The 22,787-nt window shown below is 60.3% G+C and overlaps 2 protein-coding genes across 2 annotated transcripts in view; one reads left to right on the top strand and one right to left on the bottom strand.

Moving 5' to 3' along the window:
- Nucleotides 1-16,485, top strand: part of UNKL (unk like zinc finger) — a 36,876-nt gene extending 20,391 nt beyond the window's left edge. Inside the window, exons 5-15 of the mRNA XM_007939642.1 lie at nucleotides 650-785; nucleotides 1,353-1,470; nucleotides 4,356-4,440; nucleotides 5,266-5,351; nucleotides 5,701-5,763; nucleotides 8,135-8,288; nucleotides 13,795-13,887; nucleotides 14,235-14,465; nucleotides 15,069-15,271; nucleotides 15,627-15,884; nucleotides 16,330-16,485. Of these exons, the coding sequence (XP_007937833.1) occupies nucleotides 650-785; nucleotides 1,353-1,470; nucleotides 4,356-4,440; nucleotides 5,266-5,351; nucleotides 5,701-5,763; nucleotides 8,135-8,288; nucleotides 13,795-13,887; nucleotides 14,235-14,465; nucleotides 15,069-15,271; nucleotides 15,627-15,884; nucleotides 16,330-16,485 (1,583 nt within the window). The remainder of the gene's footprint in view (nucleotides 1-649; nucleotides 786-1,352; nucleotides 1,471-4,355; nucleotides 4,441-5,265; nucleotides 5,352-5,700; nucleotides 5,764-8,134; nucleotides 8,289-13,794; nucleotides 13,888-14,234; nucleotides 14,466-15,068; nucleotides 15,272-15,626; nucleotides 15,885-16,329) is intronic.
- Nucleotides 16,486-18,651: 2,166 nt separating this feature from the next.
- The window catches only part of GNPTG (N-acetylglucosamine-1-phosphate transferase subunit gamma), a 19,767-nt gene continuing 15,631 nt past the window's right edge, over nucleotides 18,652-22,787 (bottom strand). Inside the window, exons 4-11 of the mRNA XM_007939641.1 lie at nucleotides 19,915-19,969; nucleotides 19,755-19,838; nucleotides 19,563-19,656; nucleotides 19,381-19,495; nucleotides 19,208-19,290; nucleotides 18,999-19,130; nucleotides 18,835-18,916; nucleotides 18,652-18,749 (exon numbers count right to left, since the gene is read on the bottom strand). Coding sequence (XP_007937832.1) covers nucleotides 18,652-18,749; nucleotides 18,835-18,916; nucleotides 18,999-19,130; nucleotides 19,208-19,290; nucleotides 19,381-19,495; nucleotides 19,563-19,656; nucleotides 19,755-19,838; nucleotides 19,915-19,969 — 743 coding nt within the window. The remainder of the gene's footprint in view (nucleotides 18,750-18,834; nucleotides 18,917-18,998; nucleotides 19,131-19,207; nucleotides 19,291-19,380; nucleotides 19,496-19,562; nucleotides 19,657-19,754; nucleotides 19,839-19,914; nucleotides 19,970-22,787) is intronic.

The following is a 22,787-nucleotide window of genomic DNA, read 5'->3' as shown; positions in this document are numbered from 1 at the left end:
ACGGACCACACTGTGTGTGTCTGTCCTCTGAAGGAGTCCACGGCTGGGCAGTGTCCCCTGTGTGAACGGACCACACTGTGTGTGTCGTCCTCTGACGGAGTCCACGGCTGGGCGGTGTCCCCTGTGTGGACCGACCACACTGTGTGTGTCTGTCCTCTGAGGGAGTCCACGGCTGGGCGGTGTCCCCTGTGTGAACGGACCACACTGTGTGTGTCGTCCTCTGATGGAGTCCACGGCTGGGCAGTGTCCCCTGTGTGGACCGACCACACTGTGTGTGTCTGTCCTCTGAGGTAGTCCACGGCTGGGCGGTGTCCCCTGTGTGAACTGACCACACTGTGTGTGTCGTCCCCTGATGGAGTCCACGGCTGGGCGGTGTCCTCTGTGTGGACGGATCACACTGTGTGTGTCTGTCCTCTGATGGATCATGGCTGAGCGGTGTCCCCAGTGTGGATGACACCCATGCGGGTTGCCTCTGACCCACGCGGGATGGTGCCGTGTGGGCCTCGCACGCGAGTGCTGTGGGGACGCCCACGCGGGTTCTCTCTGACCCACGCGGGTTCTCTCTGACCCACGCGGGTTCTCTCTGACCCACGCGGGATGGTGCCGTGTGAGCCTCGCACGCGAGTGCTGTGGGACGCCTCTTTTCCAGACATCAACTTTGTGCTCGGCAGCTACAAGACGGAGCAGTGCCCGAAGCCGCCACGCCTGTGCCGCCAGGGCTACGCGTGCCCACACTACCACAACAGCCGCGACAGGAGGCGGAGCCCCCGCAGGTTCCAATACAGGTGAACCTGCCCCGGGACGCAGCTCCCCGGTCTCCGAGCCCCGCACGGCCCTCTGCCCCAGCAGCCTCCCCGCTCCGTGACGGCTGCCCTTCCTGTCCTGAACCCCCAGCTCCCGCTCACACACACAGTGGCAGGTGTGAGCTGGGTGTGGCTACTCCTTCCTCTCCTGGCCGGCTGTCACCTGTGACCTGCCCCGTCTTCCCCTTGGCCTCGTCCCCCAGCCGCAGCCACCCCGTCCTCTCTCCCCTCGCCCAGCTTCGGCCCCCACCTCCGCCCCATCTTTTCCCCAGCCCACCCCGTCCTCAGTCTTGAACCCCGCCCTCATTGCTTCCCCCAACCCGCGACCCTGCCCCCTCTCACTCTTTGTGGACTTGGGCCTGGATTCAGACTCACTTTCCATTTGATACAAAGTCAAAATGGGGTTCTCGCTCCCCTGGACAGCTCCTGCCTGTCCCAAGTCCCGAGAGGCGTGTCGTCCCGGGCCATGTGGCCTGAGCACAGTGGAGTGGGGAGCCCTCCTGTGGTGACCTGCCGTGCAGGCTGAGCCCTCCTCACGCCTGCCCCCAGGTCCACACCCTGCCCCAGCGTGAAGCACGGAGACGAGTGGGGAGAGCCCTCGAGGTGCGACAGCGGCGACGGCTGCCAGTTCTGCCACTCACGCACCGAGCAGCAGTTCCACCCCGAGGTGCGCGGGGGGCGTCTCCTGTCTGCCGTTTCTGCTCCCGCTTCAGGCAGCTGGTCCACCCGAGCTTTCAGTTTGTGGCTGGCAGTCACCCGGGCGTGTGAATCTGCCCCGTGAGCCACGGTCGCGTCTAGGGTGTTCGCTTTCCGTTTGAATCGAACTCCGATCGTTTGTGGCTGGTGCCCAGGAAGGCGGTGGCCTTCTGTGTGTTAGTCCTGGATCCTGAAGCCCTGCTGTATTCCCGTACCGCTCCCTGGAGTTTTCCCTGTTGGTTCTTTGACAGTTTTATGTCTTCCTTCCAGTCTCTGTATACTTTTTCTTCTCTCGTCTGATTGTGTGAGCCGGGACTTGGCAGTGTGATGTTGAACAGGGGACATTCTTGTCTTGACATTCCAAGCAAAGCCACTCCCACTGCCATCGAGTTGATTCTGAGTCACAGCGACCCCCACTGGGTTTCCAAGGCTGTCGTCATTGTTTATGTAGGAAGCGGGTTGCCCCATCTTTCTCCTGCAGAGCGGCTGCTGGCTTTGAACCACTGACCTTCTGGTTAGCAGCCAAATGCCTTACCCACTGCGCCACCAGAGCTCCTGAAGCGTGACGTTGGCTGTGGGTCTCCTGCAGCTGCTCTCTGTCGAGGTGAGGCCGGTCCTCTGCAGCCCATTTGCTGCGAGTTTTTATCACGAGTGGTTGTTGCGTCTCGTTGAATGCTTTTTCTGCATCCGTCCCCACGAGGGTCATACGGTGTTCCGTGAAGCCCACTCTGATCACGATGACCCCTGTGTTAGTCAGAGAACCGGTCTCCAGGGGGTTTCTTGGCCATCATCGTCATGGAAACAGGTCAGCAGACCTCTCTCCCGGCATGCCGCTGGGCGGCTTCAAACCACTAACCTTCTGGTTCGTAGTCAAGCGCCGTCTGTGTCACCCAGGGGCTGTTTCCTATGTGCACACCCATGCACACACACGAGTATTGTCACCCTTGAGGAAGATGGTGAGATTGACATTTGTTCAAGCAGTTGTTGAGTCTGGAACATTCTAGGGACATTCTCTGGCAGATATTAAAGTGGGCGCTGAACTCAGAAGGTAGGATGGGAAAGGCATTCCAAATGGCTGTGGTAAGCGAGGTGCACCAGGCAGGGTGACACAGCCGAGAGAAGGTTCTAGAAGTGTGGCTGGGTACCTTGCCCTCAAGGTTGTGATGTCATCTCCGGTTCAGATGAATGTAGGAGTTTGATGGGAGCTCTGGTGGCGTAGTTCCTAAGGCACTTGACCACTAACCAGAAAGCTGGAAGTTCAAACCCACCAGTCACTCCTCGGAAGGAAGGTTGGGCAATCTACTTCCCTAGTGATACTACCTTGGAAACCCAAGGAGGGGTCACTATGACTTGGATTGACTCGATGGCCGTGAGTTTGGAGTTTGATGAATGAAAAAATTTCAGTTTGCTAGTAATTTTATTTTGAACGTTTTATGTGGTTTGGGTGAAAGTTTACAGAGCAGGTTGCTCTTCCAGCCAACAGTTCTCACACGTTTTGTTTCATGACACTGTTACAGTCCCCACACTGTAACAGCCTCCCTCCACTTCCTCCCTGGGTTCCCTGTCTCCACTCACCCTTCTTTCCTACCCCTTCCCACCTTCTGCATTTTGTTTTTGGGGCAGCTGCTGCCCTTTGGGTTTCATCAGTTGACTGTTGTGAGGACCATGCCCCTTTTGGGTGTTTGGCTGAAAGCTGGTCCCTGGGGTGGGTCTAGTTCCAGCTTTGAGGGGTATCCAAGGGCCACCATTTCAAAGGTTCCTCTGTCCCTACCAGACCAGTAAGTCTGGTTTTCCTCATGATTTTGAATTTTGTTCTACGTTTTTCTCCCGCCCTTCAGGACCTTCTCTCGGGATGCAGATCAGAGCGGTCGGCAGTGGTAGCTGGCACCATCTAGTCCCTCTGGTGTCAGGGTCATGGAGGCTGGGGTTCACGTGGTTCAGTCCCGTGGCACCATTGTTTCAAGTCTTGATGTCTTCCCTCTCTTTGCTGTGGACAGGGAGAGACCCATAGTGGTACCTGAGGTGGCAGGGCATACTTCATGTCTTAGAACCCTTCTAGTCAGGGACCCTGTGCTGAGAAACGGGCATACAATGGAATTGAGCGTGGTGGCACTTTCAGTTACAGGTGCTTTAATGCTGCTTGCATAGGTCGGCATAAAAACGTCACCACAAGCCCTGACGGAGGAGCCAGGACGGGGTGGAAGGGTGTCGATTTGGGGTCTGGCTCAAGAGGGCTGAGGCCTCAGAGGGGTGAGGCCCAGCGAGGTCGGGGAGCCGGGGCCCATGAGGCTGGTGTCTGGATCTGGGGCCCTCGGTGGCAGGGGGAGGACGAGTACCAGTCCTGAGTAAAGTACCCTGAGTAAAGTGCCCTGGTGCATCTGGCCACGGGAGAGGTGGCCCACGGGAGAGGTGGCCACGGGAGAGGTGGCCACGGGAGAGGTGGCCCACGGGAGAGGTGGCCCACGGGAGAGGTGGCCACGGGAGAGATGGCACACGGGAGAGGTGACACATGGGAGAGGTGACACATGGGAGAGGTGGCACACGTGTGCCCTGGCGCTGCTTCTCGACCACCTGCTGTCTGTGGGCGCGGGGCAGCTGCAGCCTTCAGGAAGGTCAGGGGGAGCAGCCACTTAGCCTGGGGTTTGCTGCTGCTCCGGAAGTCTGCCCTGTCCCCACGGCTCTGGGGTCCGTGCGCAGAGGCGGGACTTCCGGGTGCACGGGGCAGAGGCGCGCAGCAGCGCCCCCTTCAGGAGGCCCCGGGGCAGCCTGGAGCCCGGATGCGCGCCTCATGGCCGCGCGCACCGCTTGCCGAGCTGGGCCCGGCCGCACCTCCACGCCCTGTTTTTGCGTTTCCAGATCTACAAGTCATCAAAATGCAACGACATGCGCCAAACCGGCTCCTGCCCGCGGGGCCCCTTCTGCGCCTTCGCACACGTGGAAAGTAAGTGTGCGGCACTGCCTACCAAGCAGGCTGCCTGAGGACTGGGGAGCAGGTGGGGGCTCCACGTGCAGCAGGGGAGGCGGCGGCACCCCGATACGAGTGCTGAGGGGTGGGGGCGAGGTCTGTGTGTCAGGCCGGGTGCCCAGAGCCCTGTATCCCTGCCCCGGGCCTGGTTTTGATGACCAAGTGGGCTACCACAAAGTTTACAGAGGGGGATCTGTGCCCCCACCATGGCACGGAGCCCCACGCCTCCCTGTCCCTCCACGGGTGTCCTCATCGCCCCCCCCCATGTAAAAGGCTTTGCCCTTCAATTGTTGTGAGTATTGTTGCAGATGCATTTTTTAAAATAATTTCGTATTTTTTGTTGTCGGATCTACACATAGCAAAATCCTAAAGCAGTTCCATTGTTTCTACCATGATTATTCTTGGAGTCATGCGGCCTTTCTCATGTACCTTTTCCAAATTGCTGCAGGAACTCACTGCCCCCAGGTTCCTGTCCAGCCTTGGAGTTGCCATCCTCAGTTTGGTCCCATGCAGGCCTTCCTGAAAAGACCCTGCTGCCCAGGGCACACGTCTCAGTTGGTGAAGCCCAACTGTCAGCAGAGTCCGCGTGCCCGGGAGGGTGGTGGTTCCTGTTCAAACGAAGGATGCGTTTTTTTAGCGTCAGTCAAGGGTTGCTTGGCGCAGTGTGGCCCTGTATCCCAGCTGTTCTCGTTTCTTACTGCTCAGAAAAGTCCCCAAGGCCGACATGCCTGTGCTGTACTGCCTGGGGGGGGGGGGTGGTCCCTCCACTCAGCCTGCTGCCCGCCCCCCGTTTCTTGGCAGAGAGCATTGGAATCTCAAACGACTGGGGCTGCCGGGACCCCAGTGCCGCCAACAGCCCTGTGGCCAGCAGCGGCCCGCCGGGAAGTGTAAGTGCACAGCGCCCTGCGGAGGAGGCTGGTGCTCGGCCACCTGCATCGTTCAGGTTTCCCTGACCGTTCAGGAGCACAGACGGGCGGTGCTGTGGGAGGGAGGCACCTGCCTGGTGGACGAGGTGGATCTTTCTAGAAAGTTCTAGAAGAGTCCTCGCCATGTTCTCTCCTGGGCCGGCTAACTCAGGCTTGCCTTTGGCTGGACTCACACGTCTGTGTGGCTGTGACTTGGAGGCTTGCCCCTCAGGACCTTACCGGCAGGCCCCAGGCACCAGGCAGTGCTAAGACAGGGTGCAGGGTGGGAATGGCTTCCTGCACTGCCACAATATAACATTTCTTGTTGCAGGCAAAGCGGAGAGATTCGCCCGCTGAAGGCATCCAGAAAGCCAGCGAGCGCGGCAGCAAGCAGGTACAGCCCGCGGTCGGGGCCCCACGGCCTTTGTCCCCAGAACAGTGCAGTCGGGGCCCCACGGCCCGTGCCACTGGGCAACACTGCGGCCGGGGCCACACAGCCTTCGCCAGAGGGCAACACTGCTTCCTTCCAGTCCTCACTGTTCCACACGCAGCCGCTGCAGCCGGGGCCTCTCACGAGGTGGCCTGCTTAGGGCCGTTTGGAATAGAATCTTGTTTTCGCTGTTTCTTGCAATATTCTGTCCCATGTGCCCTTTTTTTTTTTAATTCTGATTTGGGTGAAGTTGTCAGAGCACATAGGTATTCCATTCAGTGATTCACACACATTTGGTTTCGTGACATTCATTGCAGTCCCCACAGTGGAACAGCCCTCCTCCCGCTTCCTCCGTGTGGCTACCGTGTCCCTCTGTCCTTCTGAGCTTTCCCCATGGGCACATGCCGCCCTTTGGATCTCATCTGGTTGGTTGATCTAAGGCATGGGCCTCCCTTGCAGGCCTGCCTGTCATTTGGTTGACAGTTGACCCCTGGGGGTGAATTCAGTTCCAGGCTTGAAGGGTGACTTGGGGCCATGGTCTCAGGGGTCCCACCAGTCTCTCTCAGAGCAGTCAGCCTGGTCCATTAGTCCTTTGCACTCAGTGTTTCCATGGTCTTTGATTTTCCTCACTCTTCTTTGCTCTGGACGGGCAGAGACCAGTGGTTGCAATCCCACAATTTTGTAGACACAGCAAAGAGACGGATGCAGGGACTGTTGAATTTGGACAGATTTGCGGCAGGACGCCGCTCACACCTTCGGGCAGTGTCATCCCGCTGGCTTTGCCGTGCCTGCGGTCGCCTTTCTATCCCTTGAACCAAAGCGTGTTTGCAGTTGGCTCAGGCACGTTGTCACCGTTCCAACCAGAAATTGGCACAGCTGGGACCATGCTGGGTCACAGCCAGATGTCTCAATGCAGCTGATTTCTTAACGATCCCCACACGGCTCTCAGTGGCTCAGTGGGATGCATTTTGTCAACACCAACAGCACGCAGGCCCCGAGCTCTGGCCTTTCCTGAAGACACAGCTTTGGATCCCCCACCCCCACAGCACCCAGGACAGCACAGTCAGCTTGTGACGTCCCTGCAGTCATGTTTTCGCTACAGTCTCTGTGTCCTGGGACATCAGCGGTCGACACGGTCCGTGCTGGTCAGATTCCCACGGGGAGGCGTCGGGGGTCACGCTGTGCTCCCCTTGAGCCAGCGGTCAGCTCATCCAAGACCCAGCTGTGCAAGGGCTTCCCGCTGCGTGGCAGCTTGCGTCTCAGACTTCCCTGTGGCCCTTGGGTCGAGCCCACAGCACTTGCAGATCAGATGACCAGCGTTGGTGGCTTCCAGCAGGGACAAGGTCTGTCTGGGTCTTTTCCTTGCCCATTTTGGCTTAGGTTCTGGATGGTGTCCCCAACACCTGGGTTCTGGCGGCAAACCCATGTGAGAAAGCCCTCTGCCGACTCGAAGCCACCCAGCAGCCCCTTGTTCTGTATGGAGGACAGCCTCCTGGTCTGTGCCCGGGCTCCTCGTTAAGTGCACTGGAATTCCCATTCTTCACAATGTTCTCCTTTACTTGTTATGATCCACACAGTCGAAGGCCTGTGCGTAGTCGCTAAAACACAGGTGGACATCTTTCTGGGAGTCTCTGATGTAAAGCTCCCCTAAGGACTCAAGAAACCCTGGTGTTTCTTAGCCATGAGCATCCCGTTTCTGGAGTCACCGAGGGCCTCTGTCTGGGAGGCAGGGAGCGTGTCATTCACTTTTCCGTCCTGACTGGGCGAGACCACATGCTTTCCCTCCTCGCTTCCTCGTTGTCATGACACGTGACGACTTGTCCTCACAGCTGCAGTGGGGCTTTCTTCTTCCGTTATTCTCTGTTACAGGCTTCGGAGACGCTCGTACAGTCCCCAGAAGGATGGTGTTATTCTGTGATGAGTTCTTACGTCAGTGAAAGGGAGGATTTGAAACAAGACGCCAACCCCTGGGCGCTGGCTGTACAGCACCTGGCTGGGGCTGTGGAGGCGTGGCCCAGGGCAGGAGTGGGCGGGGCCTCAGTCCTCTGCTAAACCAACGGACCACGTTCCGTTCGTGCCTCATCTGCTGACGGACACTTGCATGGTTCCACTTTTTGGCCGTTGTCTGCATCTGCTTTTAAAATCTCATCTTCTGCAGAAAATTCCTGATCTGGGACACATCCGGCCACATCTGTCCAGAAACCCGTCCTCCTTTGTGTTGGGCCCCAGGCGTGGCTCTGGGGGTCTGGTCCCCGTGCCCCTGGACGGTGTGAAGTCACTTGCACACCGCCCCACGCAGGGACCCTGCTCACCGTCCCGTCCCTGTTTTGAACAGAACCACCTGACCGTGCTTGCCGTTGTCCGCCCCCTCGCCTCCAGCGCCAGCTCCCACACGGGCTCCGGGAGCTCCTCCCCCACGACGCTGTCTGCCCTGGATGCCCGCGCCCTCCTGCTCGACCCCACAAGCAACACGGTTGAGTCTGTCCTCGGTGAGTGCCCCGCTCCGCTCCTTTTCCCCTCGGCCTCCTACGGCGTCTGCGGGCCCCTGTTCTCGGTTGGAGCTGCAGTCCGTGTGCTTGACCTCTGTTGAGCTGTTTGCTCATGATGGACTGCACGTCTGGGGGAAAGCCACGGGTCACCGGCATCTCCCTGTTGGGTTGTGCCACATGCCGTCACAGAAAAAGAGGCCCGTGACACAGGTCCCCATGAGCGGTCGGTGCCATCAGACCAGAGGCTGTAGGAAGTGGAGGCGTATCAGAAATAAAATGGAGTCGTAGGGGCCAGAGGGTGCCTGGCGGTGGGGGCAGTGGCCTGGGGGTGGCGGGGAGGAGCTCGGAGGACAGCTGTGGGGTGGCCTTCAGTAGTGCGGTCACTGGGGGTTTGGGGCTTCGTGGTAACATGCTTGGAGCTGGGCTTGGGGGAGACCCGCCATGGCCTGGATGGGGAGACTGGATGCCATGGACACAAGAGGGGACGCTCCAGGGAAATTCTGAGGCGAGCAGGCCAGGGCGGAGCTGGGCAGGTGGGTGGAGCCAGGGCATCGCAGCAGGAGCTCAGTAGGATGCCCTGAGGCCTGCACCCGGCAAGGACGGGAGCTATGGTGACCCAGCCTGTGTCTTTCTTGACCGAGAAAGAGCACTGGAATGTCCTCATTTTTGGGGTGACCTCCAGCTTTGGCTCCGGGCTGGTGAGGGAGGCCGCACTGGGTGAGGGGCATGTGTTCTCAGCCCAGATCTTGGCACGGGGCAAAGTGGGCGGGCTGTGCACACCAGGTACCCAGCCCATGCCCAGGGCGATGTCTCCTGGCTGGAGATAAGGCTGTTTGTAACAGCCAGACAGATGCATGCCAGTGGTCACCATCTTGCACACTGCTGACAGACATCTGTCACGGGGCCATCTTCACCCCTCGCCCCCGTGGGCTCTGCAGCCAGCCAGGGTGATGGGAGAGGGCATCATGTCAGCTGCCCTTTAGCTGACAGTCAGGGCACATCAGAGCCCGTCTCACTCCACACCTGGTGATGGTGTTGCAGGAACCTTCTGGAGCTGTGAGCAGTTCCTGGAGGCTCTGGGACAGCCCAGCCGTCAGCAGACAGCAGCTGGCCAGGGCGGCCCTTCCAGAACAGGCTTCCGTGTATGTGTGACACTTTGGTGGCTTTTAGTATGGCCAAGCCTTTCCGACTCCATTTCCATTTGGGCTGAGATTAGTGTTGGTCGCTGTTCTTCAAAGGGTCCCTTTGAAGAACGCCGGGGACCTGTGCGTGTCTCGAGCAGCCCTGGGGTTGACACCTTCTCTGAAAGCTGGGCACTCTTGACATCACGGCTTGTCCCCTGACCTCAGGAGGAGGTGCACAGGGCGTCCTCGCCCAGCCCGTCTCACGCCGCTGTTGGGAAATGGCACAGTGGTGGTCGTTAGGCCAGATGGACAGTGCACCCACAGTGCGAGCTGCTGGTCCGTGCTGGACAACAGGAGTGCTTCCAGAGAGACAGGTGACCTCCCTGACCTGCAACAGGGCTTACTGGCTCCCTGTCTGTGAACATGCCCTCCACAGAGTCCTGGGAGTGGGGCCGTTCCCACTGCCTGTGTCAGGGCGGGCATCTGGCCTGTTCTCTCTGGAAATCACATCTTCCCGTGGGACTCCCACGTGAGAGAGGACACTGCAGATACTGACATGCTTCAGGGCTTCATCTTACAGGCAGTTTCCCACCATTCTGCCCATTTTGTGGGTGGTGTTACTTTTTTGTACATTTATTTTTTTAAGCAAAAGTGCACCCAGTATAATTTTACTTCAAGTTGCATTTCGGTGGAGAACGTTCCCCTAGAACCACAGGGCTCTCACGAATGGAACATGTTTTGATAGGAAATGGCCCCGTACGTCCGCCTTCAAACTCCAGGCTCTGGGTCTTGCCACGCTGATGACACAAATGCATGGGTTCCCATCTGCAAAAAGGTCATGGGGCAGCCTTCTCTGATGTCCTCCAGCCCCATGAGGGGAAGACGGAGTCACCATCAGCAGTCCAGTGAGACCAGACCTGCCACCACCTTCCAGCCTTTTACCAACTGACACCAGACCCTCCCACAGCACTCACTGCTTCTCTGCTGGGGTGCACGACACTTACAGACAATACTTACGATTAAGGGGCTCATTAGGGAAGTAACAGGCTACATTTCAGCCTCAGGAACCTGCTCAGGACAGTCTCCCCTCTGTTGTGCCCTCCCACGTGTCTCTCTGGCCCGTGGCCTCGGCCTCTGCCCTGCTCCGGCAAGTGTTACACACCTTTTAGCTCTGCCCATAGGTCCACCTTGGTGCACCCCACTGCGCCAGCCAGCCTCCCGCCCAGAGGCACTCAGCTTTCTCCGTAGGCCAGAAGGCCCACTGCCGCCAGTCATGCCGGGGCAGTCTCAAAGACCATAGCTAGACGAGCCATACCACATCACCGAAATGCAGGCGCGGAGCTGCAGGCGAGGAGAGGGAGTGGCCTGGGCTGGATAGACTGACCCTGGACGTGACCCGCAAGGACCGGGCGGTGCCTTGTCTCTGGCCCGTCTGGGTATGGCGAGTGGAATGCGTCCTTATTGAGCGTAGGCCTGAGGCATGGCCAGCCTAGCTGCCAGCTCTGACCTGGCCAGAGCGCCGCGCCACCTGTCGGTCAAAGTCTCTGTAACTTAAAACAGGGCGCCCTCCCGAACGCGAGAGCGGGTCTGCCGCAAGGGGCGGGCGCGGGGCGGGGCGGGGCCAGGACATGCTGCGGGGCACCAGGGGCGGGGCATGGGGATCCCGCATACTGGGAGTTGGTTGGAGTCTGACGACGCACAAGGCCGGGGCGGGGCAGCGGCTGGGGAAACGCGTGATGTCACGTGGGCGTGGCCGGGGCATGCGAGGGTACGTCAGGCGGGTCGGGGCGGGGTCAGGCAGGCGGCGCATGCGTTACGGGGGGCGGGGCCGGGCGGTTTTGAATCGGCGGCGGCGGCGGCGGACGGTGAGTCAGCATCGCGCGGGGCCGCTCGCTGGGCGGCTGTAGGTGCGCCGCGGGCAGGTGGGCCCGGGATGCTGCCCCTCCGGACTGTGCTCCAGCGCAACGAGGTGGTTCTGGTCCTTTGGGAACTTGCTGAGCCCTTTTAAGACCCCATTCCTTGTTCTGTCAGTGCTTGCGCTAACTCGGAGGCTGCCCTCAACCCCGCACCCTCGCTTGTCACCTGTCCCCCAGGACCCGTTGGTGGGTGGGCCTCGCGCCCTCACGAGGACTGGGTGTAGCGGAGATCCCCCGCAATGGGGGCCGAGTCTGAGGAAGCGGCTCTTCCGGGTCTGGCCTTGACTCCGTGCAGGTCTCTGCCCTTGTGTCCTGAGCCCAGGGGCGGGAACGGCTGTCACTCGGGAGCAGCCAGGGCCATTACTCAGCAGCTCCGGGCTCCCTTTTCACGACCGCCGGGCGGCCCGCTGCTTACGTAACCGCTCACCTGGTTTTCCGGTCCACCTGGAAGGGAAGGGGGCCTTGGGGAGCGTGAGGGCTGCAGGGAGGGCAGCGCTCAGACGGAAGGCGTCCTCGCTGTGGGACCCCGCCTGGGGTCCGGCCCAGCGCTGCCTCTCCCGGTCTGGAACGAGGTTCCCTTTGCAGGCACCTGTACTCCAGGTGACCTGCAGGGGCTGGGGCAGTCCCCGAGTCCATGTCGGGGCGCGGTGGGCATTTTCCGGGGGTTTGAGCTGATGGGCCCCACGGCCGGTCGGGGCTTGAGGTGCGTGGCCCAGTCCCCTAGGGGGCTCCGGGTTGTTTCGGGAGCAGGTCTGACGGGGGCCGGGCGAGGGCGGAGCACTCGGTGCTGAGTCACGGTGAGAGCAGGCTCCCGTGCCGGGTGTCCCTTTCTTTCCTGCCTCGTCCTTGGTTCACCAGTGTTTGTGACTGCCACCGAGCACGAGAGCCTCCGGCAGCTGTTGGCACCTGACTCGCGACGCCAACCATGGGGCAGCCTGGGCCGAGCCGTAGGGTGGGCCCGTGTCGGTGAGCTCCGTCCAGGCCCGCAGGAGCAGGACGGGTGCTGTTGAGTGGGTATAACCTCGCCGGAAGGGGGGTGCTGGGGTGGGGATGGGGTGGGCATCGCAGAACACCGGGTCTGGGGCATCAGCCTGCAAGGACAGGGACAGAGCATGGGGAAGCTGCACCTGTTTTCCTTGGGCTCAGTCTTTATCGAGAGCCATGTGGTGCTGGCCTCTTGACCAGAGCAGTTTTGAAATGGCACCTGGGAGTGACAGAGCGTCCAGGGAACTGCCTGACGCCTGGGCGGTCAGCCACTGGCTGGCAGAGGTGGCAGGCTCCGGAGGCTGGTGTGTGTGCCCAAGCAGGCAGGTGTGACCCAGGTCCCCTGTGACACTTGGAGAGGGCTGTTTCCTGGGCCAGACAGGTGTCCTGTCCTGGCTTAGCATCCTCTGGGACTCATACGGCAGGAAGGGGTCAGAGGGCCTGGGGGTGTGGGGCTGTTACAGGCACGTACATCAGACACCTGCTGGGGGTCATCGGACTTGCTGCCCAGGGGAGGGATAGTGTTGACAACCAGAGAGGGGTGTCAATCAAGAGCCCACCACCATCTCCTCAGGAAGCTGAGCAGGGACTCGGAGGGTAGGGGGAGGCGGCCAGCACACTGCCCCCCCAATGAGGCTGCACCCCTCTGATGGTTCCCCCATGGCAGTGGGTCGAGAGGAGCCCCTGGGCGCTGATATCTGTGCTGGGTCCTGGGCTGGTGGAGGGGCCTAGTGACAATGAGAGTGAGGATAGGTGCTGGGCTGGGCACGGGCTGGGGACTCCAGGAGGGAGCCCCAGGATGGAGGATGAGGCCGGGTGGGAGGGGTGCTCCCCGCTGGGCCTGCAGGAGAGAGTGTGCGGTAGGCTGCAGAGGCAGGGGGCTCCCAAAGCTCCTACGTAAGCAACAGGTCCCCGCCCGGAGCAGGGTGGGGTTACTTGGCCTTGGGATGACAGCAGATACCCTGGGAGCAGGGGGTTGAGAAGGCCGCTGTGTGGCCCCGCTTCGAGCCGGGGCTGGGAGAGAGCAAGTTGCAGGCACAGTGAGCTGAGAGAAGAGGGGGTCCTGGGGGAACTCGGGCACAGTCTGGTCGGCTGTCATGGTTTGTGACCCTCTGAGGCCCTTCTAGGCCAATGGCTTTTTCTGAGAACTGACCTTTTCACAGTCCCGTGTACTCAGTGGCCAAGTGTTAACGGGTTGTGACAAAGCCAGCATTAGGGCGCGAGAAGAGCCGGCTGGAGGGCACCTGGGCGAGATGCGTGTGTCTGGGGACAAGGATGGAGCGAAGCCCATCCACTCGAGGGCCTGTCAGTGTGGCCCTGGGTCCCTGGGGGGGTGTTGGAAGGAGTTCTGTCCCAGGCGTCCAGCAGCCCTGAGCCGCCCTCAGTGTTTGGCTGGAGCACCCAGCGTGGGGTCTTCAGGCGACCATGGCTGAGGGCCGGGCCGCTCGGCTGGCACGAGGTGACATGCGTCTCGTTTGACAGGCTCAGCTTTAGACCTCCATCTTAGTGACATAAATATCGCGTCTCTAGAGAAGGACCTAGAAGAGCCGGAGAACGGTGAACCCGCGCTAACGAGTAAGATGCCGGACACGTGACCAGGGTGCCCATTCCTTGGGGCGACAGGGAGGGTCTCTAGGCCCCCCGCCCCGTATTCGCAGCCTCTGCCCTGTGCAGCCAGCGTCCCATGCCCTCCCAGGCTCATTGGCGGCTGCAGAATCTGCCAAGGCGGCCAGGCCATGCCTTCTGCCCCCACAAGAAAAACACCAGCTCCCTCCAAGTTCATTTCCCCCTGGGATTTTCAAAGAGCTGAAGTCACTGCCAGGGCCCCTGCCTGGACACAGCGAGTCTGAGGAGGGGCGAGGTGTGCGCGTCTGCCTGGCCTCCAGCCCCACCTCTCCCTGATGTGCACCCCGTCCCTGCAGGTCAGCAGCTGCTGGGGGGCTCGGCGCCGGTCGCCATCCCGGGCCCCCTGACCCGCTCGCCGTCCCTGCACTCGTCCTCGTCCCTGTCGACCTCCCCGCTCAGCTCGCTCTCCCAGTCCCTGTCAGGACCACTGGTCTCTTCAGCCATGACGCCCCCCCAGCAGCCCCCACCACCCCCAAAGTCGGAGCCTGGGGGCCTGGGCCCCTCGGCCGCCTCCTACAGCTCCTTAGGTGAGTCGGGCGGGCGGGCAGCCATGGGTGGGGACAGGGCTTTGGGAGGCGCCGGTCGGGACCCCAAGGTGCAGCGGGGCCAGGTGTGGCGCTCCGAAGTGTGTGCCCTGCAGCAGCCCTGGAGGAACTGTGGGCTGTGGAGGGTGTTTGTGTTGCAAACCTGCACTGTTGCCCGTGTGGCCCTGCCTTGCACAGCAGCTCCGAGAGGGCCATGTGGGATCCAGGCCCTGTTCCCCTTAACAGTGACTTTCCTGAAAACGGCAGCCCTTCACGTTCTTTGTTGTTTTAAACGGTTTTTCCCCAACGTCTCAGTTTTAATTTCCAATGTCATTATAGGTAGGTAATGCCTGTGTGAGCCAGGAATGCTCTTTGAGGTCCTCAGGGTTCAGGGGGCCCTGAGGCCACAGCTGAAGAACTGTGTGTGATTCGGCCCCCAAAACGAACCTGGTTTCCTTTTTTTTAAAGCAGTTAGTTTGGAGAGGGGGGCTTGGTGAGAACAGTTGGCGTCAGTACCTCCTGGGGGGGGCGAGGTGAGCCCAAGAGGGCGCCAGGGTGGGGCCTACAACGGCCGCCCCGTGCCATCTGCCTCCGTCACCCCCGCAGGCTTAAACGGCGTCCCCGGGAGCATCTGGGACTTCGTGTCCGGTGGCTTCTCCCCCAGCCCCTCCCCCATCCTGGCCGCCGGGCCTGCCCCCTCCTCCAGCGGGAGCCCGAGTGGTGCAGAGCTGGCGCGCGTCCGGCGGCAGCTCGACGAGGCCAAGCGCAGGATCCGGCAGTGGGAGGAGTCCTGGCAGCAGGTGAAGCAGGTGAGGGGCGCGGCGGGCTGGGGTGACGGGTATGGAGGCGGGTGTGCCGATGCTGCCCCGGCCGCGCCGCCATGCGTCCCCACCACGCTTGCATTGCCAGCCCCGCCCCACCATGCGCCTCCGCCCCCATAGCATACAGCTGTGTTCTCACTGCCGTGGCCCCTCCTCCGGCCCCGCCCACCAGTGCCCCCGCCCTCTACCGCAGATACAGTGCTGTCCAGACTCCGCCCACCACCTCCCCTACCACATGTACAGCACTGTCTTCTCTGCCCTGGCCCTGCCTGGGGCACGCCCAGCACTGCCGGGGGGCCCTGCCACGGTGCGCAGCCCCCAGCCCAGGCTCCCCTGCTTCCAGGCTTGTGACGCTTGGCAGCGTGAAGCCCAGGAGGCTAAGGAGCGCGCGCGGGCGGCGGACAGCGACCGGCAGCTGGCGCTGCAGCGGAAGGAGGAGGTGGAGGCGCGCTGCCGGCAGCTGCAGGAGGAGCTGGAAGGCCTGGGGCTGGCGGCGGCGCTGCCTGTGCTGCAGAGCTGCGGTGACCTGGACTCGGCGCCCCTGCCCACGCTGCACTGCCTGCAAAGCAGGCTGCGCTTGGGCCTGGAGGCTGTGGATGGGGTGAGTCCGTGGCTGTCCGGCGCTGGGGCTCCTTTCCCCGCCGCTCTGCACGCCCCGCCCCGCATCCCGGGGGGGAGTGTCACTGCCGTTCATGCCAAGGGCGCCTCCCAGCCACGGCTGATGTGGGGCACAGCGTTGACTCTGCTTGCCTGTCCTGTTCTTTGCATTTCGGAGTGAACCCCAAATCTGCCCCAGGCAGGTCACTGCCCCTTCCTCCGGCTTCTCACCAGGCTGTGCTTCCTGGGAAAGCTGTCCAGGTGCCCTGCCCATCACCCCACCCCCTGGCTGAGCTCAGTGTCCTGTCAGCCCCCTAACCTCCCCCAGCCAAGCCTGCACATGCCCCCAGATGTGGTCTTCCCCCGTGACTGGGAGCCCGGCAGTCTCTCGGGTTGGGATCACAGTGCGTAGGCAGCACCCTCCCGGCCAACAGTGTCTCACCCTGCAGGTCATCGTCCAGCTGCAGGCAAAGCAGTGTGTGGCGTGCCGGGAGCGGGCCCGCGGCGCTGCCCCTCGGCCCTGCCCGCACCGCGTCCTCTGTGAGCCCTGTGCTGCCAATGCGCCCGCCTGCCCCTACTGTAAGAGCCAGCCCGTGCAGTGGTGACCGGAGCCCGCAGGGCGGGGCGGGCCGGGCACCTCCCGGAGCCAGACGGACGCCGATGGAGGCTGTGAGTGCGTCGACCCGACCCCCCCGTGTGCGACGTCTGTCGGTGGTTTCATGGGGTTCCCCCCTCACCTCTAGACGCTCGTGCAGATGGGCTTAGCGTCTGGGGTCTGGTGTGCCAGCCCTCAGCTGCTGAGCTCAGGGTGAGCACCGCAGTGCCACCAGGGTTTGCAGTCTGACACTACTGTTGGCCAGATGGAAGGCAGGGCAGGTGACATGGTGCCAGCAGGTTTGCCATTGTTGGGCACTACTGTTGGCTAGATTATTAAGCTAGGAGTGTGACTCTCAGAAAAGCACTTTGTAAACCCAAGAGTTTAGTTAGATGTTGTTAAAAACTGCTACAAGCTGCTTTTCAGGTTTATGTTTTATTATTTTTTAATATGCGACAATATGAAGCTTTATACGTGTACTGTGAACTTAAAACGTTTCCTATCGTTTACCGTTCCTTCACAGTAGGGCAACTGGTAGATTTCTTTTCTGAAGTCAGTACTTACCCCGTGAGCGTTATCTAGTAGTTTTCAGATGAAGTGCAAGTGGACAGTGTTCATTGCAGAGGCTGGTTACTGGAAACGTGTATGTTTAGCCGTGTGTGGGATTGTACAGAAGGACTCATTCTCCAGACTCTGCTGTGCCTGCTGGCGTTTCTGTAGCCAGCACGCGAGGCCACAGTGAGTTGTGGCCACTGGCTCCTGGTGCCTTGCAGAAGTGAATAGCGGTCCCTGGCTGTGTTTTCTCTCTGAGAGAAGGCTGTCCGAGCACAGCTGACTTGTGAGAAGCTGCTGTGTGTGGCCACAACCATGGCGCTCCGTGACTGTGTGGAGGGCCACACTGCCTGGCCCCGTGGCCGGCAGAGGCTGCAGCCTGTGTGATGATGGGTCTGCAGGCAGGGCATCGTTCCTGGGTGGCTTAGTTCCAGCTGCCACTGGCCCCCTGGCTGTCGTGGATCACAGCTCATGTGTGTGGTCAGCAAAGTGCCCACCCCCCACCCTGTGGGACAATGCCTGAAACCAACCATGGCTGAGCGCAGGTCCAGTGAGAATGGCTGGAGGTTTCTTGGATCAGGATTGGGACCTTTTCCTTGGGAATCGGGATGAGGTGAGAGATAACTGGTTCACTCAGCCTTCCCTCAGAACCTGCGGCCCTGCCCGCCTCTGGCTTTGCCAAAGACGTCTCATAGCATTTTTAACGTGCAGAGTGACTAGCTAAGATTTTTATCAGTGACCAAATTAGAATGTACTTTCTAATGCAGACCGCGTCTACAGCAGAGGCCCAAGCCTCCTGCGCCCACGCCCTGGGCACCCCTGGGTTCCTAGCGAATCCACTTTGTTTCTACAATAGTGATGACAACTTAGCTCAGTGCTTACAAATGCTGACTCCCCGCTACCGTGGTCAGTTTTCAATCCCTGCTTTTATTCACGATGACGCACCAGTTCCCGCTTCGGCCTGTGGTCTTTTCTGGGTAACAGAATGTTTCCTGTCTCTAGTTAGACGTTTTCAATTTACAGAGCAAAGAAGCGTTAGATCTGCGCATAAGCTACTCTGGTCAGTTCTGTGGAACGCAGCTTGCGCTCAGAGGGCGGACCCCGGGGCCTCAGCACTCGCCTTTGGTTAGGACCTCAGCTCTGAGGACTTGGGGGCGAGGGACACGAGGACGGCCCAGGGGGGCACTCCGGACCCCATCGGAGGGCTGCTTGTCCTGGGTCACCCTCGCCCCAAGTCCTGGTTTGTGACGAGCAAGGAGAGGAAGGCGCTGGAAGCTGCCCTGGTGGGCGCCCCTGCAGGCTTCTGAAGCCTGTCGGGTGTGGAGTGTGGGTAGGGGTCCTCCGGTGCTCACCGACACTCGGTACGCGTTAAAGCCTGGAGGCCCCAATGTGTGGGTCATAGCGTGTGGATGGACTGGCCGCACCCCAGTTTCCTCACAGCGAGCTGTTAATGCCTGGTTTTGACACTATGGGAGTGATGTGACGGTTTACAGACCCCTGGGCTGTTTTTATCCGCAGGGGATTCATTAAAACCTTGAATCTTTGTTCCGTCTGTGTCACTCAGGCCGGCAAACGGGGCACTGCTTCCGGGCTGTCCTGCCGGCTCTGAGGCTCCTTGGCTGGATCACAGGGTGTTCCCAAGCCGTGCAGGGTCACCGTGCAGCTGTGCTGTGGGCTTGTGCGTGAGGGCCACTTGGCCCAAGTGCTTGGGGCTGGAGGTCCCTGCGGAAACCCCAGCCACTGGTCATTGAGCCACCCGGGCAACAGCTGACAGGAGGACGCCCCCCCCACTCACCTGCCCACTCACCTGCATCCTTGGCAGGGCTGATGCCCTGCTGGCTTAGCAACGTCTGCAGCCTCCTCACCTCCTTGGCCAGCTCCTTGTGCGCCTGAGACAGGCCGTGTGTGGGAACTCGGGCGCCTGCAGGCAGCCAGCATGTCCCTGTGTACCCCGCCGTGGTCTTTACTCACCTGACTGCAGCTCTCCAGCGTCTCAAACTTCCGGCCCTGCGAGAGCCCTTCCTGCCAGGTTGGGTCGCTGTCCTCTGGGGCCCTCAGGTAGCCAGCCTCCTCAAAGAGTGCCCGCAGCCGCTTGGCATGGCCCTGGAGATAGAGGAGTGGGTGGCAGCGCCCAGCTCCGGGCTGAGGTGCCCTGCGCAGGGACGCCTGCCGGTGCTCACCTGGGGGGTGATGAGCTCGTCCACCAGGTCCTGCTCCACCTCGTCCCACCTCTGCTGCAGGGCCTTGGGTAGCACTGGGTATACTGCGTGGCCAAGGGGACAGGTATGTGTGGCTTGGCTGGGGTTGCTCCTGCCCCTGTCCCCAGCAGATGCCTCCCAACCCCATGTCCCACCTAGCATGGCGTGGGGGTGACAGACGAGTGGTGTCTCAAACATCAGTGAGTACACACAGGTGCTGGGCTCCGACACCTGGGCCAGGCGGTGGTTCTTCCCGCACGTGAGCGCCACCTGGAGGGTGGTGGAGGCTGGGGTCAGCTGGGGTCCTGGGCCCTGAGCCCACCCCCAGAGACCTCACCTTAGTCTGCCGGCTCCTGGAGCCACAGGAGTCCCCGTCGCGCATCCACATGCCCGCGAAGGTGTAGTTGGCGATCTCCCACTCGTGCCAGATGCTGGGGGGCGGGGGCAGTTGAGGTTGAGGGCTGCCCCTATCCCCAGCTTACCCCAGGATCCTGCTGTAGGCGATGTGGGAGCCTGAACCCCCGCTCACCCCAGGATCCCACTGTAGGCATTCCAGCGGAAGGTCTGCTCATGCTGGGTTACGTTGTGGAAGGGGCAGAACTCGTACTTGTACCTGGAATGACATGGTGCCGTCAAGGGGGCCCCAGCCCTGGGGCTGGCCCATGCCCCCCGCTCCAGCCTGCACTCACGTGGACTCCACCAGGCTGAAGCATGTGCCGGACAGTCTCAGCAGGTGCTCAGGCCCTGTGGAGGGGGGCACCACGAGGGTGACGGGGACGCCCAAGCGCGGTGAGGCTGGGCGCGTGCCGGGGCCCGAGCAGAGAGGTGAGCACGGCCCCCACAGCCTGCAGCCACGCACGGTGCGAGGCGCAGGGGAGGGGCCGGCCCAGCACCCGCAACACACACGGTGAGAGACGCAGGGGAGAGGCCGGCACACCCACAACACACACGGTGAGGCCCCCACAGCCTGCAGCCACACACGGTGAGAGACACAGGGGAGAGGCCGGCGCACCCACAGCACACACACAGGGGGCTTCCGCAGTGGTTCCCCAGACGCCGCTGTGGGTAGGCTTGTCACTCACAGAGGGGCCCTCATTGGGATGGGGGTGTGCTGCTAGCCTGGTCGACAGTTTTGGAACAGCCACTGTTCTCTATGAAGGCTGAAGTAAAAGTGTCATGTAACTGTCCCCAAACACCCTGTCAGGCAAACAGCAGCTGGAAACTGCAGGGTGAGCCCAGCTGGTTTGCTGCCCACTGCTCCACACCCCTGTCCCTGGGGCCCCATACACCATGGTGTGGGGGCTGAGGAAGTTCTGTGCCTGTCCTGGGGCCCATTCCAGAGCTTGGACAGCATGTCTGTGTGGACGGCCCAGACTCGGCCACCCACTATTTCCTTGTTGATAACACTGGATACCTACACCCAGTGAGTCACCCTGTTAGAAGGCCACAGCCCAGCCCCTGCATGGCCAGGCCACCAGGCATTGGGTTGAGCCCCCAGACCACCACTCCCACCCCTTCCCCTCTTCAGCTTCTGCAGCCACGGTTATATCCTGTTCTACGTACCACGATCCACCCAAGTGCCACCAACGCCGGGCCCTGCCACCATGCAGAGCAAGGCGAGACTCTCCCCAGAAACCCCGTCCCCCACCTCTGCTCCGGTGCCCGTGGCCTGCTCTCACATCACCCAGGGTGGCAGGAGTGCCCCTGCTTCTGTGCCGTGAGCCCTGGCAGGGATCCACTTAGGGACACACTGGAATAGGGCACATGGGTCTACACACTGCAGTGTTGCGTAAAGGACAGCATGAGGTGAGCCCGGTCCCCAGCTGAGGCTCCAACCAACCAAGGTGGGTTTGTCCTTCCCAGGGCTGGGCCTGCTACTCCCCTCATCAGCTCTGCTCACTCCTAGCCCTACACACCTGCTCAGGCCGGGATGGGATCCGAGCCCACCACATACTCAGCCCTCATCCTGGAACCAGACACAGTGCAGATGGCTGACCTGCATACGCGGCTGGCAGGCTCCACGCTACAAGCCGTGTGGCTGGAACTGCCCCTGGATAAGGTCTCCATGCCTCCCACTCACGTGACTGCCACCAGCTCTGTCCCCCGTCCCCACCTTTCCACTGGATGGTCCCCACCCCTTTATCCTGCCTTGCACACTCACCAGGCCTCACTCACCCACTGAGGACCCCTCACCCCCTTGGGGCCACACTGCACTGTGGCTGTCCACCCACTCCACTCTGGCATCTTGAGCAACCAGCACTTGCGCCATCTTCCCCCATCCTTGCCCAGAATTCAGCTCCAAGCCCCACCACTGCCTGTTCTTCCTGGGCCCTCCACACTGAGCCTGAGTAGGGGCAGTGCCAGTGGACCACCTTGACAGCCTGGAGAGGCCAGGACTGCTCCCCACACTGGGCAGAGAGCATGCACACGGAAGACTAAGGAAGGAGCCTAAGCAAAAGTAAACCAACCAGACCAAGTGGGCACACACAGCACCTCCACCAGCACCCACATGGGTGCTCACGGGTCTCGGTAAATACAGAACAACGGAAGCCACAAAGTATGTTCTCCAACCAGCAAACAAAAATCAAGTCCTGTTGCGGTCCAGTAAGTCCCGACACAGGGCAAACCCATGTGTTACAGAGTATAATTGCTCCATGGGTTTTCTGGGCCCTACTGTCCAACCTCTTCTGTGGAGCTACGGGGTGGATCAGTAGGTAAGGACCAACCACTTGCAACACCGAGGGACCTTCTCCAACTGCAACGGAGTGAAATTGGATATTAATAACAACTGGAACGTACACACGTACAGAAATCAGATAACACACTATTAGACAATGAGTCGGTGTATAATCAAGACAAAAATCAGAAAATACTTAAGAACCTGAATGGAAACAGTGAACAAGAAGGCAGATGGAGCTGTGGGTTGTCAGTTGTCCTGAGGGTGTGGCCATTTTGAATATTTGCAAGCACTGTTTTGATCTGGACAGCAACCTAAGCATAGACTGCACTTGCCAAGGATAGCACAGGCAGCCACACTGGAGGGTGATTCATGTGGACACTGTTAAGAGGAATAACTTGCATTCCAGAATAGCAAAGGACAAATAAAACCACAGAGAAAGCTGTCTGATGTGTTGGAAGAGAACTTCCCTAATACGGCAAAAGACGAGAAGATGTCCATTGAATAAGTTCAATGAACCTCGAACAGGACAGACCCCCAAAAGAAAATCACCAAGAGAAAATCACCAAGACACAGCCCAGACTTCTCAGCAGAAACCGCACAATGGGATGGTATGTATAAAACCCTGAAAGAAAAAAATTGCCAACCAAGAATTACATGATGCTGATATTAGAACATTTCCAGAAAAACAGAAATTAACGGAATTTGTTAAAACCAGAACAACCTTACAAGACATGTTAAAGGCAGTCCTGCAGACAATAATAGACAACAACTGATCATTTTAACACATATGATGACATAACCCAGAAACCAGTCCATTTATAGATACTATCCAAAGTAAGATAAACTTACAAGACTGTAAACAGGGAACCAGAGACATCAACT

The sequence above is a fragment of the Orycteropus afer genome, unplaced genomic scaffold (genome assembly GCF_000298275.1).
Source record: "Orycteropus afer afer isolate SDZICR_OR568_19922 unplaced genomic scaffold, OryAfe1.0 scaffold00061, whole genome shotgun sequence".
NCBI lineage: Eukaryota > Metazoa > Chordata > Mammalia > Tubulidentata > Orycteropodidae > Orycteropus > Orycteropus afer.
Note: the sequence above shows the minus strand (reverse complement) of the source record. Positions and strands in the feature narration are given on the sequence as shown.